Raw genomic sequence first — 17855 nt, 5'->3', positions numbered from 1 at the left:
TAGCCAGGAGGGTTTCCCTCTTTTAAGGTACTTATCTTAACTCCCTAGATCCTAGATCCATCCACTTTTCTCCATCTCTATTGCCACCTTGTTAGTCCAGGCCACCGCCATCTCTTTCCTGGAATTCTGTAACCTCCTGACTGCTCTGCTTCCACTCTTGGCCCCCTAGGAATCCACCAGAGTGATATTTTTAAAATATAAATCATTATTTCAAATGTTTCATATTTCACTTAGCAAAAACACTTCAGCCTCCTGGACGTGTTCACAGTCCTCCATGACCTAGCTAGTGCCTTTGCTCCTTCTGTCTCATCTCAGACCACTGGGCCCAGAAGCTGTGGACGCCTTCTCCTATTCCCTGAACACACCACTTAGTCTGGCTTAGAGCCTCTGCGTTTGCTGTTGCTTCTACTGGATCCGCTCAAATGTCACACCCTGAGAGTGTCACACACTCTATCTTGTCTTAACGTCCGAAGAGCAGTTGTCACTCTCTGAAACCATCTATTTGTTTATTTACAGAATAATTACCTTTATCTCACCCTGCCCTCGCTCCCTCCACTTCTAGCAAGTAAGCAGGGAGCCTGGCTATCTTGCTGCCATCACGGTATTCTCCAGCACCTGGCTTGGTGCCTGGCACAGAGGTGTTGCTCTGTATTTTCGGATGAATGAATGCATGGGAACTAGAGAAGCCTAGATGGATCCGGCTCTGCCTTACTCGCGGAGTTTGGGCAAGCCTGTTTCCTGCTGCGTGAAGTAGGGGGTGGAGGAAGTGTGGTGTTAAGCTACAAGGTGTTGATTAGCTGTAAGATTTCAGCCTTGTTTTCTCCGTAGTCTTCGGGCTGGAGCCAGCCACTTGACGTCCAGCGCCTCAGCTCCCCACCTGTATAATGGGTGTGAACTCATCCCAAGGTCTAGGGGTGGTAGCGCTGCCTTATAAGGCAGCAGAGGCCGAGGGAAGGCGAGGCGGAGTGGGTGGAGAGAAATCACAACATCCGGCTGCGGGGGCTGGGCGGGGCGCCTGCGGCGACCGGGCAAGAGGTCGGGGAACGGCTGCGAGGCCGCAGCCTCCTCCCTGTCTCTCCCTCTTTCGATGTGCGCCCTCCTGGTTTGGGCCGACCCAAGGGAACACGGCCACACAAGTGGACCAAACAAACTCGCTGCCAGCCCGCAGGAGGCCCAGAATACGGAGCGCGTCCCCAACAAAACCCTAGAAAAGCCATCTGCGAGCCAAAGGCTGCCGGGCCACACCTTCAGGCGACGGCCCAATCAAAATGCAGTACTTCAGATGACGGACGTCTTCTTCACCCAATCACATATTCGGCCTCCTGGGCGTGCCCCAGAGTACCCACCTCCATTGTCCCGGCTGAGGGCTTGGCCCTAATTGGCAGTTTGGTATCCTACGAAAGCCTAGAAATTCGAACCTAGGGGCTGAACCCCGCCCTCAGACCAACCAGGAAGAGGTGACGTGATTGGTCCCGCCCCCGTACTTCTTTGAGCGAGTCCCCAGCTTGGGGGGCGGGGGAAAGATGAAGAGGAAGACTAATGGGAAGACGGCGCGGGGAGCTTCTGCCCGGTGATTGGTCAAATCAGGTAAACAGAGGGCGGGGCGGGACGGGCCAGCGCCGGGGTGGCCCCCGGGAGGGGGCGGAGAGTGCGCGGCTGGCTGCGGCGGCCGGGGAGGCCGGGGAGGCCGCGGCGCGGTCACGGCGAGCCGAGCCGAGCCGCGCCGAGCCGCGCCGATCGCCATCCGGCCTCGGCACTCGCGCGCGATCCCGGCCGGCGGCGCGGCCCGGCGGGCCAGGCGGCGCCACAGCCCATGGAGCTCGAGAACATCGTAGCGAACACGGTGCTACTCAAGGCCCGGGAAGGTGAGGCGGCCGGGCGGGCGGCCGGGCCCGGGTGCATGGAGCGCGAGTGCGCGGCGTCTGAGCTCCGCGGGGCTACCCAGCCGTCGGATCCCCTAGGCCCGCGGGCCCTGCGCCCTACACCCCGCCCAGACACGAGCCTTTCCGGCCCGTCGTCTTCCTCCTCGGCACCTGCCCCCGGGATTCGGGGCCCAGGAAGGGGCGGGGGTCAGGCCGCCGCCCTCGCGGCGGGTGGGGGTGAAGAAGTGAAAGAAGGAGAGACGAAGAGGGAAGGGTGGGACCGGAGCCCCAGGAGAGCCTGTCTGAGAGACAAGCCTCCTCCAGGTGAGAGGTGTAAAGATGCCCCACGTGCCATGGGCCCAGACCCCAGCACCCTAGCCTAATCCCGCACAAAGTCGGTGTTAGGTAAAGCTGGCGAATGAATAAACGGACCCTCTGCGTAGCACAGCCCACCTGACTTGGGGAAACTCCTGGTCACAAATGCTACTTATAGGACTGCCACTTGCTCCGTGCCTCAGGACACTGAGGGCAGAGGTGAATGGATATTTGCCCTCAGGGAGCCCGTGGTCTAGTGGGGCTAGCGGACACAGAAAGAAGTGGGAGCAGAGCATGCTGCTCTGTCAGTATTGTAAGCTCAAAGGTCTGGCTGGGGAAACCAGTCTGGTGGACCGAGTGTGTGTGTAGCTCCTCGTGGCTCCCACCCCAGATGTTATCAGGCACTTGCTCTGTGCAGGTCCTGGGAGACACAGAAGGACCAGATCGAGTCCTCACTGCCTTGTGGTCAGTCTGCCCCCACCTGCCACACCGCACCTCAGTAACATGATCACTGACCACCCACTCTGCCCCACCTTTTCCAGGGTGCTGGGGAAGCAGCAGTAAACAAGACCCTTCTTTTTGGAACTCCAGGGCAAGGAGGGAGACTATGACAGTTTTTCCACCCTTTGCTGGGCTTCCAGGCTTAAAAAGTCATCTGCTTCACCTTTCTACCATATTTTACATGTGGGAAGCTGAGGCTCAAACCAGGGATTAGCATCAGTCACACAGCAAGATTGTGATTGACTCAGGCCTAAGACACAGGATGACCAGCACTGTCTATAGGAAGCCCAGAGGAACCTCCAGCTGGGTGCCACACCTGGCACCCCGTGCCCACCCAGTGCTCTGGCGAGGTGCAGCCCAGAAATGGCATGGCAGGCTGGGTCCTCATTGCCTGGGGAGCCGGTCTTATCCCCTGTCCCTTATCAAGCCCATGGGCTAGGCCTTCCTCCCAGCCTCTGGGGGCATCTGCCGATTCTGTTCTGCCTCGTCATCCAACCAGCCAGGGAGGAGGGGTGGGGAGGGCCAAAACAGGCCTTCTTCCCTAGGGCTGTAGCCAGTTAAGGCCTCAGGCCTGCTGATGGCACTGCCTGGCCGGAGAGTGTGGGTACTTTTGGACAAGCTTTGTCAGGCCATGGGCAAGGCACAGGGTGGTGTGGCCAGACTGGGGACTGGTACCTCCACTAGAGAACCCTTACGACAACCTGGCTCTGTCCCTCCCACCTGCATGGCTTTTTTTTTGAGACAGAGTCTCACCCTGTCACCCAGGCTGGAGTGCAGGGCTCACTGCAACCTCCGCCTCCTGGGTTCAAGTGACTCTCCTCCCTCAGCCTCCCAAGTAGCTGGGACTACAGGTGCATGCCACCACACCCAGCTAATTTTTGTATTTATAGCAGAGACGGGTTTCACCGTGTTGGCCAGGCTGGTCTTGAACTCCTGACCTCAAGTGATCCGCCTGCCTCTGGCCTCCCAAATTGCTGGGATTATAGGCGTGAGCCACCGCGCCTGGCCAACCTGCATGGCTTTAAACGTGTCTCTTCTTTCTCAACTTCAGTACCCCTTTTTGTGGAACGGTTGGGGGTGGGACATAAAGACTAAAGGAAACCCTGATTGTCACTGAGTCCTGAGCCCAGGTGCCTGGACGGGCTGCATCAGAACCAACTCATGAGCTGGCTTTTCATGAGCTTGGGGCTGGGGCCCCTGATGGCTTCTCAAGTGATCTGAGGCCCCAAGTGGGGTTTGGGAACCCTTGGTGTGTGTATACAGTTGGCACCTAATAGATGCCAGCCATGTTTGGGGTGGGAAAGGAGCTTGGGTTGTGGCCATAGGGAGCTGGGTACGAATCCTGTCATCTCTGGGCTTGGTCATCTTGGGTGAATTGATTCCTCACTTCGGAACCTCAGTTTTCATACGAAATTGGGCCTGCTCTGGCAGAGTTGCTGTGAGGATGGAGTGGGACAACGCTGGGGCTTGAGACCTCCCTCAGTACCCCTTCTCTTCCCAGGCACTCAGAGGCATGGGGAGGGGGCCCAGGGACACTGAAAGGGGACGGGGAGGGTGGGGAAGAGCCCCACTGACTGGGCAGCCCAGGACAGGATATTTGCATGTGACTCTTTGCTGCTGCCTTGATGTGGCTGGGAGGGGGGAGGAGGAAGTAACTGAGGGTGGGAGGCTGGCGGATGGAGGGTTGGGTGAGGGACCTGTGGGTGTGGGGGAGGAGTTCCCCTTCTGGGAAGGCCTTGCCCTGGGTTGAGGGGTGGGGGTCTGTTGCTCACTCACAGTGAAGCAATGACTGCAGGGCATGTTCGCAGGAGGCCTCTAGCAATTTCTCAATGGGCCCCTGCAGTACTTCCTTCTCCAGGCAGCTTAGGTCGGGGAGTCATCTAGGGACCTAGCCTTGCCCCCTCCCTAGAAGGCAACTTCTGCCCTTGCACCACCTGCCCTCACACAGGCCAGACGGATACAGGACTGGAAAGCCAGAGGGGAAACTGAGGCCCAGCATGAGAAAGTGGCTGTCTAAGGTTGCCATGGAGTTGTTGGAGTTGGGGTTCACCTCTTGACTCAGCCCTACTTGATGTGGACAGTGTCTCCCACTCACTACATAACACACATGGAGAAGCTGAGGTTCACAGATAGCGAGTGATGGGCCACAGTGGGAATCAGAGATTCAGACCCAGCTCTGGGAGGCTCAGGCCCCTTCCACCCTCCTCAACCTGGGGGCCCACAGGCCACACACATTTGGGTAGCTCCCTGACACACTTTACTTGGCTGCAGTGAGTTTTTTTTTTTTAAACAAAATGGGGGCCAATATTTTATGTTAGAGTCTGCATTTCCGGCTGCTTTTGAAAAATCAAAAGAGCTGGCCACACTGAGCCAGAAACCCTCCTAGCAGCAATCAAGCAATCAGCTGGCGTTCTCCTGCAGCTGGCCCTGTCAGAGAGGCCTTTGCTGTTCCTGGTCATCTTACATCTGGCCCACGTTTTCCACACCTGTTGGGCTCTGCAGGCAATCGAACTGCTGCCGTGACCTCAGCTGCTGCAGATGGGGGGTGTTGCGAGGTCAAGCAAGGCAGGCTGGGGACCGGGGAAGCCCCAGTGTGCAGGGGACGGGGAGTCCTGGGTGCCAGCCCCCTTGCCCCTGCCTCGTTTGAGCGTCTGATAGCTCTGATGTGGGGCCTGGCGATAGAGGCCTGGGAGCCTCCTTGTCCCCAGGCTGCCCTGTGTGTCTCTCAGGCCTGCCCCACTGGCCTAGAATCTCTCCCTCCTGGGCCTTCTGCAGTTCTCACCACTGTGACGTCCTTCTCCCCTTTCTTCACCGAGGGAACTCCTACCTGGCGGGAAGCAGTTGGGGCTGGACCCGTTGTTGGAGCTACTTGGAACACTGTCCTCCCCCAACGACCTCACTGCCTCTTTTGGCTCTCCCAGTGCAGGAGCCTGAAGCAGGAGAAGCACGTGTGTCCTGGAACGCAGCAAGGGCGTGCTGGAGCCTGCAGAGGGAAGGCCTGAGGTGCCATTCTGCCTCGGCTCTGCCTTGGCTGGGCCCTAGAGGCCCTGGACCGCACTGAGGACCCAGAGGCAGTTCTGAGGCAGTGGGACTCAAGACCCAGTGTCCTATTGCTCCCACAGGTGGCGGTGGAAATCGCAAAGGCAAAAGCAAGAAATGGCGGCAGATGCTCCAGTTCCCTCACATCAGCCAGTGCGAAGAGCTGCGGCTCAGCCTTGGTGAGGCCTGGGCAGAGACTGGGGGTGCTGAGGCGAGGGGCCCTGCTGGGGCCGGGGGAGCCTCCCCTGAGACCTTGCCCTGGGGCAGAGGGGCAGACTTGGGGGCTCCAGTGAGCAGGAGTCGAGGACTGCACCATTCAGCCCAGTTTCAGTTCCCAGGCTTGGGATGGGTGGAGAGCAGACAGCAAACAGGGTCACACTGAGGGTGGTTGAAGCGGGTGTCGGGAATAGGGCAGGGGTAGATTGGGGCAGTTGATTCCACTTTGAAAAGGAGAGCCAGCTAGGGCGCAGCAGCTGGGCCAGCCCACAGACTGACTGCCTTGGGAGCCCCAGGCTGGGGCTTAGCCTCCCAGGCCCAGCCCTGAGGGGTGCCTAGCAAATCCTTGACCAGAAGCCCTCAGCCTGGGCAGTGTGACAGGGTTACTCCTGGGAGGGGACAGAAGGGTCCAGGACCCCAGTTCCTGCCAATCTTGGCCAAGGCCCCAGGTCTGAGCAGCACCCAAGGTTGCTGAGGCCCCCGGTGGCCTGCACGTGGGCAGAGCACACCCAGGCTGTTTCCACCTCCTGGGAAGGAGGCCCAGCTGAGAGCCTGCCGGAAGCCACAGCTTCCTCTCACACTTTCGCCAGGCAGGCAGCAGGTGTGGGCCTGGCCCCAGCTGGGCTGGGCCGGAACCTCATGGACCGCACCCAACCCCAGTACTGTGACATACGCAAGTCGTGTAAATCGGGAGACAATGCAGGGAGGTGGATGGAGGCCTGGGCTCTGGAGCCAGACTCCTGGCTGTGTGACATTGAGCTAGTCAGTTAGCCTCTCTGGGCCTCACAGCCCCAAAACAGCTGTGCCCACCTGAGGGTTGTGGTGAGGGTTCTGAAGAAGATTGTGGCTGCCACACTGCAGAGCTGGAAGCTGTTGTGGGGGCCCAGGGCCTGGTGGTGTGGGCAGGAATGCCCCACCCATGTGCTCTGGGGCTGTGGACCCAGCAGCTTCCATCACTGCCCACAGAGCGTGACTATCACAGCCTGTGCGAGCGGCAGCCCATTGGGCGCCTGCTGTTCCGAGAGTTCTGTGCCACGAGGCCGGAGCTGAGCCGCTGCATCGCCTTCCTGGATGGGGTGGTGAGTGCAGCCCAGCCCTGCCCAGCCCTGCGGGTGGCCGAGGTCCCGGCCCCATGTGCCTCTCCTCCCCACAGCTGCTGCTTGCTCTGCCCAGACCTCCAGCTTCTTTGCTTTCCACCCTGCAGGCCGAGTATGAAGTGACCCCGGATGAGAAGCGGAAGGCATGTGGGCGGCGGCTAATGCAGAATTTTCTGAGCCACACGGTGAGTGAGCAGCGATGGAGAGATGGCGGGAGCCACTAGAGCCCAGTGTCAGGCACAGGAGTGACCACAGTGTCAGGCCTCTGAGGGTGGTCTCTTCACATGGACGCACGTAACACACAGCCTGGGCAGAGAGTGCCCTGGAGCTGCTCCAGGCAGCACGGCGGGCATGCAGCCCAGGATATGGGCTGGGCTTGGGCCAGGCGGCCTCCCAGTGGCTCTGCTGCGCTCTGCCTCATGGGTGGGCAGCAGGAAGGAGTTCAGCAACCAGGCTGGCTGGCACACCCCGGCCTGCAGCCTCTCATGGCACCAGCCCGAGTTGCCTGACCCCTCTCCCCTGGGAGTGGGCAGCCATCCAAGGCAGCCCCTGCACTGACCTGTCTGGGGCTTGTTCCCAGGGTCCTGACCTCATCCCTGAGGTCCCCCGGCAGCTGGTGACGAACTGCACCCAGCGGCTGGAGCAGGGTCCCTGCAAAGACCTTTTCCAGGAACTCACCCGGTAAGCCTGTCCCCGCCCACAAGCCTGGAATTATGCCCAGAGGAGGGGGCTTCTGGGGACCAGGAAGACTGTGAACGGCTCGGTGGCTGGTGAGAGAGCTCAGCTGCCCAGCCCTGGCCTTGCCCCTGCTGTGTGACCTGAGCAGGCTGCCTCCCCTCTCAGTAGCACCCACAGCTTCAGCACAGGCTGTGTGTCTCCCCGCTCAGGGGTTAGCAGGAGGACTGGCCGACAATGATACCGGTGGGCTAAGCCTGTGCAGAACGGGAGGCCTGGCCCAGCAAGCCGAGAGCCTGAGGTGTCAGGGGGCTGGCGGGTGAGCTGGGCCTGCCTTCCCTCAACAGGCTGACCCACGAGTACCTGAGCGTGGCCCCTTTTGCCGACTACCTCGACAGCATCTACTTCAACCGTTTCCTGCAGTGGAAGTGGCTGGAAAGGTGAGCTCCCTGAAGGCTGGGCCGCGACAGGCCAGGTCGCCGGGGTTCTTCATAGGCCTTGGGCTCTCCTGCTCAGCCAGCGTTTGCTTCCCCACCCCTTGCCACAGGCAGCCAGTGACCAAAAACACCTTCAGGCAGTACCGAGTCCTGGGCAAAGGTGGCTTTGGGGAGGTGAGTGGCCAGGCCAGTGCCCCTGGGAGAGTGAATAGGGTGGGTGTGTTGGGACCTGGACCACCCCCTGGATGCCCAGCAATGGCACAGCTGGCCCCCATTCGCCCCTGTCTGCCTGGCCACAGGTGTGCGCCTGCCAGGTGCGGGCCACAGGTAAGATGTATGCCTGCAAGAAGCTAGAGAAAAAGCGGATCAAGAAGCGGAAAGGGGAGGCCATGGCGCTGAACGAGAAGCAGATCCTGGAGAAAGTGAACAGTAGGTTTGTAGTAAGTACAGAAGGAGACTCTCCCCCTTGGCCACGCTGGCACACCGGCCCTCCCCACCCCCCAGGCCCCACCCTCCCACGTGGGATGCCGGGAAGGGCGGGTTTGGGGTGTTGACGCCAGGCTTGGGGAGCAGGCTGGGCCCAAGGAGTGGCACCGAGAAGGCTTTTTTGGGCAGCCCTGCCGCCAAGCGCCCCGCAGCTCCTGCCTGAGGGCTCGGGTCCCCTCGGCCACAGGTGAGCTTGGCCTACGCCTATGAGACCAAGGACGCGCTGTGCCTGGTGCTGACACTGATGAACGGGGGCGACCTCAAGTTCCACATCTACCACATGGGCCAGGCTGGCTTCCCCGAAGCGCGGGCCGTCTTCTACGCCGCCGAGATCTGCTGTGGCCTGGAGGACCTGCACCGGGAGCGCATCGTGTACAGGTGGGGAGGGCTCGGCCACGCCAGGGGCTTAGTCCTTCCCTGCCAGCGACTGCATCTGGGCCTGGACGGAGGTGGCCAAGGCTGCCGATCAGGCCAGACTACAGAAGGACATTGGTTTGGGGGCTGTGGCACCGGCTTAACTCACACGCCAGGCCAACCTGAGTAGCCCAGACCTAGGCTTTGGGCTCTGGTGGACCCACAGGGGAATCCCGACTTTGTCACCCCTCCACCGCCCACCGTGTGACCTTGGGCCAGTCAGCTCCCTGCTCCCAACACTGCTTCCTTTTCTAGGAAGCAGAGACTATAATTCCTACTTCCCAGGTTGTTAGAAGTAGTCCCAACTTCCTACTGGAGGGGCCCAGTGAGCTAAGTACAGAGTGCCTGGCACACGGGGCTGGGTAAGAGAGAACCCTGGCTCTGCTTGTTGCCAACTTCCTGTGAGCCTCACCACAGCCTGGTCAGGGGACGGATGAGTAGTCCCACTTGATAGAGAGGAAAGGCAGAGTCAGTCACCAAGGGGTGAGCAAGGCCACTCCCGGGTGGAGCTGTCTTCCACTCATCTAGAGAGTCCTGGGAGTCCTGGCTCTAGATCCTTCCTCTGCTCCCTTGAGTCTGGGCTGTTGTCAGGGAGAGCAGGGCTGTCTGTCGCCCTGGCAGCAAATGAGTCTCGCACCTTGCTCCACACCTGGCCCCAGGAGGCAAGTGAGCTAGGAGGGGCTGGCCCCGTCTGGCTCCCTGGCAAACTGAGCAGCGTCTGACCCTGCTCTTCTCTGTGCACAGGGACCTGAAGCCAGAGAACATCTTGCTGGATGACCACGGTGTGTGAGGGTGCCTGGGGTGGGTCAGGGTGGGGTGAGATGCAGAGGCCTGGCCTGTTAAAGGGTCCACCTGTTTCTCCACCCACATTCAGGCCACATCCGCATCTCTGACCTGGGACTAGCTGTGCACGTGCCCGAGGGCCAGACCATCAAAGGCCGTGTGGGCACCGTGGGTTACATGGGTGAGTCTTCTCTGCCTGGCCCACTAGCCTCCTGGGTTCCCTCACTATCCACCCACCCAGCTACACCCACTTCTGTCTGGGAGTCTTCGCTCAAAAGGGGCCTCAGTAGAAAGGGCCCATGCCGATGCTCCTCTTCTAGAGGTTAGGAGACCAAGACTTAGCCAGGGCTGCACACAGTTGTGAAGCCATGTCGTTCATTTGCTAAATACTTATTAAACCCTGCTATGGCTGAGCCTGCAGGTGGCTACCGGGGGATGGAGGAGGGAAACCCAAACCTGTTTCCATGGCCCCAGTCCCTGCCCTCCCTGTACCCATCTGTGAGAGAGGCCAATGGAGGGGCCAACATGAGGCCCCACATTCCACTTGGAGACCGAGAGACACAGGAGACAGAGTCCTGGCTCTGCAGGCTCGCCTCTTGCCTGTTGCGTGGCCTTGAACCAGACACTCCGCTGCTCCCGGCCTCACTTTGCTCCACTGGAAAACACTCATCATACCTGCCTCCCAGGGCTGCCTGGAAGATGAAAAGAGAGAGTTTGGGGAAAACTCCCCAAGGGGCTGCCCTGGCAGGTAGGAGGTATTCAGAAAATAGGAGTTTCCTTCTTCTTGCTGATATTAAATCCAGAAGTTGCAAACTGGTAGCCACATGGGCCCAATTTGGCCTACATTTGTGTTTAAGTCAAATTGTTTTTAGTAAGCCAGACGGTTTCACATACAAAATACAGATTTCTGACTTCTTGTGTAAAATCTGAAGACCCGGGGACCCTGGGCGTGGCCTCCTGCAGGGCCGTATCCACCCCGCTTGATGGGGCCTGTGCTCTCCTACTGGCCAAGGTCCTCTCCAAGCTGGGACGGCGCCTGCCTGGCCAGCGGGTTTGCGTGGAGCCCAGACCTAACGTGCGCTGGCGTTCCTTGGGCCTGACGGTCCACTGCCCACCTCCTGCCCGGCCCTAACTCCCATGCCGCCCACCCAGCTCCGGAGGTGGTGAAGAATGAACGGTACACGTTCAGCCCTGACTGGTGGGCGCTCGGCTGCCTCCTGTACGAGATGATCGCAGGCCAGTCGCCCTTCCAGCAGAGGAAGAAGAAGATCAAGCGGGAGGAGGTGGAGCGGCTGGTGAAGGAGGTCCCCGAGGAGTATTCCGAGCGCTTTTCCCCGCAGGCCCGCTCACTTTGCTCACAGGTACGGCAGCTCGAGGAAGCCTGGCCAGCCAGGGCTGGGGTGGATGCACCTTTCCCTCCCTCCCTCCCACCCACTCACCCGCCTGCCTGGCCGACTCACCCCTGCCACAGCTCCTCTGCAAGGACCCTGCCGAACGCCTGGGGTGTCGTGGGGGCAGTGCCCGTGAGGTGAAGGAGCACCCCCTCTTTAAGAAGCTGAACTTCAAGCGGCTGGGAGCTGGCATGCTGGAGCCGCCCTTCAAGCCTGACGTGAGTGCAGCCCACTCCTGCCGAGGGCGGGGCCCAGCCGGGGCTAGGGCTCAGGGGCTCTTGTAGTATCAGCCAGGATGCTTCCAGGGCAAGTGGCAGAAAAAACAATCTAGTGGCTTAGACACAGAAATAAAGATAATTCACAAAAAGGAAAAGCCCCAGGATAGGTCTGGCTTGTGGCATGCCTGGATGGGGGCTTGGAGTCTCTGACAATGTCCTAGGAGCTCTCTCTCCCTCCCCTCACTGTACTGTTGAGTGTGTAGTCTTCATATTGGGGTAGCTCTCCCCATGGTGCGGCCGCAGTGGGCCCCAGCAGCTCAGCCACCACAGCAGACAGAGAGCTTCTCTTCTCCTCTCCTCTCCTCTCCTCTCTCCTTCCTTCCTTCGTTCTTTTTTCCTTTCTTTCCTTTCTTCCTTTTCTTTTCTTTTTTGAGACAGGGTCTTGCTCTGTCCCCCAGGCTGGAGTGCAGTGGCGAGATCTAGGCTCACTGCAACCTCTGCCTCCCAGGTTCAAGCGATTCTCCTGCCTCAGCCTCCTGAGTAGCTGGGATTACAGGCGCCCACCACCACGCCCGGCTAATTTTTGTATTTTTAGTAGAGATGAGGTTTCACCATGTTGGGCAGGCTGGTCTTGAAATCTTGAAATCCTGACCTCCGGTGATCCGCTCGCCTCGGCCTCCCAAAGCGCTGGGATTACAGGCGTGAGCCATCGCGCCCGGCCTTGCCCAATAATTTCAAAAGCAATCCTCATGGAGGAGAAGAAGTCCCAAGGCTGATGCTCATTGCCTCTCATTGCTCAGAGGCCCCTCACTGGCCACACCCGGATCATACACCCACCCGAACCTGCACCAATGGGGGAGCTCAGTTCCCCAGAGGAAAACTACAATGCAATTGCCAGCAGTGGAGGGGCTGTTGGGCTGGCCGTCCTGTGGGTGGTCACTTTCCCTTATAGAGTCTCACCTGTTAACTGAGCATCTCAGTGGGCCAGGCACCCAGCAGGCAAGAGTGTCCTCTAGTTGTCAGAGTCCGGGTGGCAGAAAACCAACCTAAACTCACGTAAGCTCAATGTGGAGTGTATTGGTTCATTTGGCCAGAAAGTCCCAAAGTAGGGCCAGCTTCAGGGTTTCCTGCTGTGTGCCACGATTCTCCAGCTCTTGCCTGGCCTTCAACCTGTTGACTCTTTCCGTCCCCCTGAATTAGGCTTCTCTGTGTGACAGTCATAGGGAAGGTTCTGATTGGCTAAGATGAGGTCATGTGCTTTCCCCTTCCCATGTCTATGAGGACTGGTCCTGTAATTAACGGTTCACCAGGAACACTGGAGAGGCCTGAAGGATGGGCACGGCAGGCCAGGTTGATAGCTGTCAGTGACACACATGTTTATTGATTCAGCAAATAGCTGAGTGCCCATTTATGCCAGACCCCGGAGATAATGAGGCCCACTGGTGCCAGTCCTGCCCTTACATTCTAGTGGGAGACACACCCAAACAAACCAGTAAGCCAGAAGGAATTCCAGGTAACGTTAAGTGTGACAAAGAAAACTAAAGCAAGTGGCTGGGCACAGTGGCTCATGCCTGTAATCCCAGCACTTTGGGAGGCCAAGGCAGGCGGATCACCTGAGGTTGGGAGTTCGAAGACCAGCCTGACCAACATGGAAAAACCCTGTCTCTACTAAAAATACAAAATTAGCTGGGTGTGGTGGCGCATGCCTGTAATCCCAGCTACTCGGCAGACTGAGGCAGGAGAATCGCTTGAATCTGAGAGGAGGAGGTTGCGGTGAGCTGAGATCGCACCATTGCACTCCAGCCTGGGCAACAAGAGCGAAACTTCATCTCAAAAAAAAAGAAAACTAAAGCAAGCTACGAAGATGGCAGAGAATGATGGTGGGGGGAGCGCTTTTAGACACGGTGGTCTCTGGCTAGGTGACGGTGGTGCAGAAATGTAAAATATGTGAAGCGGAGAGCCATGCCGAGGTTTGGGGTGTGAGCATTCCAAGCAGAAGAAACAGCCAGGCATTGTAGTCCTGGGGCAGGGGCCAGCCCCGTGAGGTGGAGCAGCCATGAGGACACCTGTGTGGCTGAGCGAGCCCGTGCAGGCAAAGAGGAGTGCTGGCAGGTTCTCAGCAAGATGCGACCACTGGGGGACCCTGGGCAGGAATGTGAGGTATGGGGAGTGGGCCATAGTGGGTGTGAGTGGAAGTGGGGAGGCCAGCGAGGGGGCTACTGCCCTGAGTGACTGCCTCACATGGGCCTCACTGGAACCGCTGGCCAGGCTGGTCTCAAACTCCTGACCTCAGGTAATCTGCTCGCCTTGGCCTCCATGCCTCTTGGTCTATACCTAGAGGAAGAATTACCAGGTCATATGGTAACTATGTTTAACCTTTTGGGGAACTGCCAGACTGTTTTCCAAAGCAAAGGTGGGCCCTGTCAGAGGCACTTGAACTAAGAGAGCCTGACTTTCATCAGCTCGCCCCTGAGGCTGGCACTGCCACTCAGTCTGTTCTGTTTCCTGTGTACATCATCTCATTTAACCTTGAAATAACCACACTGCCTCTGGATCTTCCATTCAAAGTCGGAGATAAAATCAGTGCCCTGGAGTTTAACTTTGTAGAAGCAGTAGATGAAAAAGCAAGCTTGATGATGATATATTTTTTAACAGCTTTATTGAGTTTAATTTATATAATTTATATATCATACAGTTCACCCATTTAAAGTGTACAATTCGGCTAGGCGTGGTGGCTCATGCCTGTAATCCCAGCACTTTGGGAGGCCAAGGTGGGTGGATCACCTGAGGTCAGGAGTTTGAGACCAGCCTGGCCAACAAGGTGAAACCCCCGTCTCTACTAAAAATACAAAAATTAGCCGGGTGTGGTGGCGCATGTCGGTAATCTCACCTACTTGGGAGGCTGAGGCAGGAGAATCGCTTGAACCTAGGAGGTGGAGGTTGCAGTGAGCTGAGATCATGCCACTGCACTCCAGGCTGGGCAACAAGAGCAAAACTCCATCTCAAAAAAAAAAAAAAAAAGTGCAATTCATTGGCTTTTTAGTTATGCAGTCAGCACCACGATAAATTCTTGAGTGTGTTCATTACCTGCCCCACTCTGCAAAAAAAAACCCATACCCTTAGCAGTCATGCTCCATTCTTCCCTCCCACTGCTCCTGGCAATCACCAGTCTACTCTCTGTCTCTCTCTGTTTGCCTATTCTGGACATGTCATAGCTATGGAATCACATAGTATGTGATCCTCTGTGCCTGGCTTCTTGCACTTAGCATAGTATCTTCAAGGTTCGTCCATGTTGTAGCATAGATCAGTGCTTCATACCTTTTTAAGGCTGAATAATATTCCATTGCATGGATAGACCACATTTTCCTTACCTGTTCGTCAGTTGGTAGACATTAAGATTGTTCCCACTTTTTGGCTGTTATTGCTGCTGTGAACATTCCTGAACAAGTTTTTGTGTGTGCAGATGCTGCCATTTCTCTTGGTCTATACCTAGGAGTAGAATTACCGGGTCATATGGTAATGATGTTTAACCTTTTGGGGAACTGCCAGACTGTTTTCCAAAGCAGGTGTACCATTTTACATGACAATGATATTTTAATTGACATCTTAATTGAAGGATTTAGAAAACAATGTTAAGATTAAAAAAAAGGTGGCCGCCTGGAGCTGAGGTGGGCTCCCAGTGTGGGTCTGGGGAGGTGGAGCAGTGGGAGGCTGTGCCAGTCCTCTGATTGGCTGGCAGAGAAGACGGAGCGAGTCCCAGGGCATCACAGGCCGGGGAGCCAGGGAGTCACCAGCTCCAGGCTCTGCGTAGTGGTGCCCAGCGGAGGGGCCGGCTGAGATTCAGCCTGTACTCCCCGCCCCAACTGCATACCCAGGAAGCTGTGGGCAGGCGAAGGAGGTGCCTGGCATTGGCCTTTACACAGCCTCACAGTCATTGAGCAGTGAGGAATAACGTATGCAGTTCACAGAGGGAAAAACCAGGCTTTGGAGAGAAGGGCCTGCCCCGCTTAGGAAGTGTGTGGGGCACCTGGTTTCTGACTCCAAATCAGAGAGCTGCTGGTGTCAGGCAGCACTAGGCCAAGACCCGAGTCAGAATCAGGACTGAGCTGCCTTCACGTGTGCGTGTATGTGTTTCCTATCTGACCGTTGCCTCTGTCCCACCAGCCCCAGGCCATTTACTGCAAGGATGTTCTGGACATTGAACAGTTCTCTACGGTCAAGGGCGTGGAGCTGGAGCCTACCGACCAGGACTTCTACCAGAAGTTTGCCACAGGCAGTGTGCCCATCCCCTGGCAGAACGAGGTGGGGGCCTGCCCTGCTGGTGGGGGGGCTCCAGGAGGCTGCCCTGGGGACAGCTGTCATAGCTGCCTCCTCCTCAGCAGATGGTGGAGACCGAGTGCTTCCAGGAGCTGAATGTCTTTGGGCTGGATGGCTCAGTTCCCCCAGACCTGGACTGGAAGGGCCAGCCACCTGCACCTCCTAAAAAGGGACTGCTGCAGAGACTCTTCAGCCGCCAAGTAAGCCCCAGCAGCGGCCTACCTGGGCCCCCAGCCTGGCTCCAGGGGATGGTGGGTGGGAGGCAGAGCTGGTGCCCGCATGTGCTGGGAGTGGGCATCCTCCAGTCCTGTTGTGGTGCCCAGGGTCTCTGGCCTCATTCCCGCCTGTCCCCCACCCCTGGCTGGGCTCATGGCCTCTTTTCTCTTTCCAGAGGTGAGCAGTGTGGGCTCCCCGTGGGTTGGCCTTGCTGCCTGGCCTCGGGGAGCCACGGGCAGCCCTTCCATGGCAGAGGCAAGATGTGGGAGAAAGAAGTCTGGTGCCCGCCCCACTCCCCCTGCCCACTGCTTTGATTCCCTGCACCCTGGCCCCTTCGAGCTGCCAGCTTTGCTTAGCTTGTCTCCCCGTGCCCTGTCTCTGCCAGCCCCAGGGGAGAGGGCTGGGCAGAGGCCTTGCCCTGGCAGACCGTGGGATCTACCAAGCCCCCTTACTTCAGTCTGTTGCCAGCAGCCTCTGCAATGATGCCCACCCATGTGTGGCCTGAGCTGCTGCTCCAGGCTCCTTGTGGAGAGGCCCCTCCCCAGAGTGCGCCCCCCAGGCAGCTCCTGGCCTGCCCTGGCAGGGTCGGCCCCATGTGACGTCCCTCGTGGTTAATAGCACCTGCTCTGCCTCTCTCCCTCCCTCCGTGTCTTCCCCGTCCCTCCAGGATTGCTGTGGAAACTGCAGCGACAGCGAGGAAGAGCTCCCCACCCGCCTCTAGCCCCCAGCCCGAGGCCCCCACCAGCAGTTGGCGGTAGCAGCTACTCCGAGCGCCGTTTACGGTTTTGCACAGTGATCTTCCCCATTGTCCACTCAAGTCGTGGCCTGGGGAACACAGACGGAGCTGTCCCCAGTGTCCTCTGTCCCTCAGGCCCTGGCCTGACTGAGTTTGGCAGGGCCTGGGCCGTCCCTGGGACAAAGGTGCGTCCCTTCAGCTCTTCTCTGTGGAGCTCGGGGCTTTCTGTATTTATGTATTTGTACGAATGTATATAGCGACCAGAGCATTCTTAATTCCTGCCACAGACCTGGCACCCCCGCCTTGGCTCCTGGGGGCAGCCGGCCCTGGCTGGGAGAGCGCGAGCTGGAGAGGAGCCACTGCCAAACTCAAGGCTCCTCTGGCCCAGCTTGGACGGCTGAGGGTGGTCACACCCCTGAGCCTTCAGCACTGTGCTGGCCACCCCCGGCCTCTGAGTAAGACTCGTGCCTGCCCCTGCTGCCCTGGGCTCAGGCTGCTACCCTCTGGGGCCCAAAGCTGTCCCTTCTCAGTGCTTGTCAGCGCTGGATCTGGGGCCTCCGTATGCCCTAGGCCTGTGCCAAAGTGGCCAGAGATTGGGCTGCCTGTGATACCATCAGCCCACTGCCCCGGCCGGCCCAGATAGGTCTGCCTCTGCCTTCCAGCTCCCACAGCCTGGTCCCTGATACTGGGCTCTGTCCTGAAGACACCTCTTTCAGAAACGCCCAAGCCCAGCCCCTAGGAGGGAGTGGGGCATCCCTGGTCAATCCTCAAACATTCCGGACCCCTCATAACAATAGACACATGTGCCCAGCAATAATCCGCCCCTTCCTGTGTGCGCCTGTGGGGTGTGTGCGCACGTGTGTGTACCTGTGTGGGTGAAGGGGATAGGGCGAGGTTGTACCTGTGCCCCAGGCCCCAGCCCTGGCCCTTCCCAGACTGTAATGGCCATCCTGGTCCCAGTGTTATAGGTAGCATGGGATTACAGGGCCCTGTTTTTTCCATATTTAAAGCCAATTTTTATTACTCATTTTGTCCAACGTAAGCTGCCACGTGTCTCTGTGTGAATACAGTCCGAGCACAAACCTGGCTAGCCACCCCTGCCTGCCTCGTTCTTGCTTCCGGTGCTCCAGGGGTCTTCCTGCTCCCCGGCCC

General features: G+C 58.3%; 1 protein-coding gene across 4 annotated transcripts; it reads left to right on the top strand.

Annotated features, from left to right (window-relative positions):
• The first annotated feature begins 266 nt into the window (after window positions 1–266).
• Window positions 267–17789, top strand: GRK6 (G protein-coupled receptor kinase 6). 4 transcript variants are annotated; one of them, XM_054487264.2, is made up of 16 exons: window positions 1569–1587; window positions 5801–5896; window positions 6900–7012; window positions 7138–7215; window positions 7611–7711; window positions 8053–8145; window positions 8253–8316; window positions 8442–8582; window positions 8816–9006; window positions 9787–9824; window positions 9917–10006; window positions 10978–11186; window positions 11297–11434; window positions 15599–15736; window positions 15817–15951; window positions 16633–17789. In XM_054487264.2, exons 2-16 carry the CDS (start codon window positions 5845–5847, stop codon window positions 16723–16725), a joined length of 1674 nt encoding a protein of 557 aa, XP_054343239.1. In that variant the 5' UTR covers window positions 1569–1587; window positions 5801–5844; the 3' UTR covers window positions 16726–17789. The 4 variants fall into 4 exon arrangements, with proteins under 4 accessions (XP_054343240.1, XP_054343239.1, XP_054343234.1 ...); XM_054487259.2 differs by lacking the exon at window positions 1569–1587 and adding an exon at window positions 1639–1865 and having other exon boundaries at window positions 16635–17789; XM_054487265.2 differs by lacking the exon at window positions 6900–7012 and having other exon boundaries at window positions 267–1587; window positions 16635–17789.
• Window positions 17790–17855: the final 66 nt, after the last annotated feature.

The sequence above is a fragment of the Pongo pygmaeus genome, chromosome 4 (genome assembly GCF_028885625.2).
Source record: "Pongo pygmaeus isolate AG05252 chromosome 4, NHGRI_mPonPyg2-v2.0_pri, whole genome shotgun sequence".
NCBI classification, from domain to species: Eukaryota; Metazoa; Chordata; class Mammalia; order Primates; family Hominidae; genus Pongo; species Pongo pygmaeus.
Note: the sequence above shows the minus strand (reverse complement) of the source record. Positions and strands in the feature narration are given on the sequence as shown.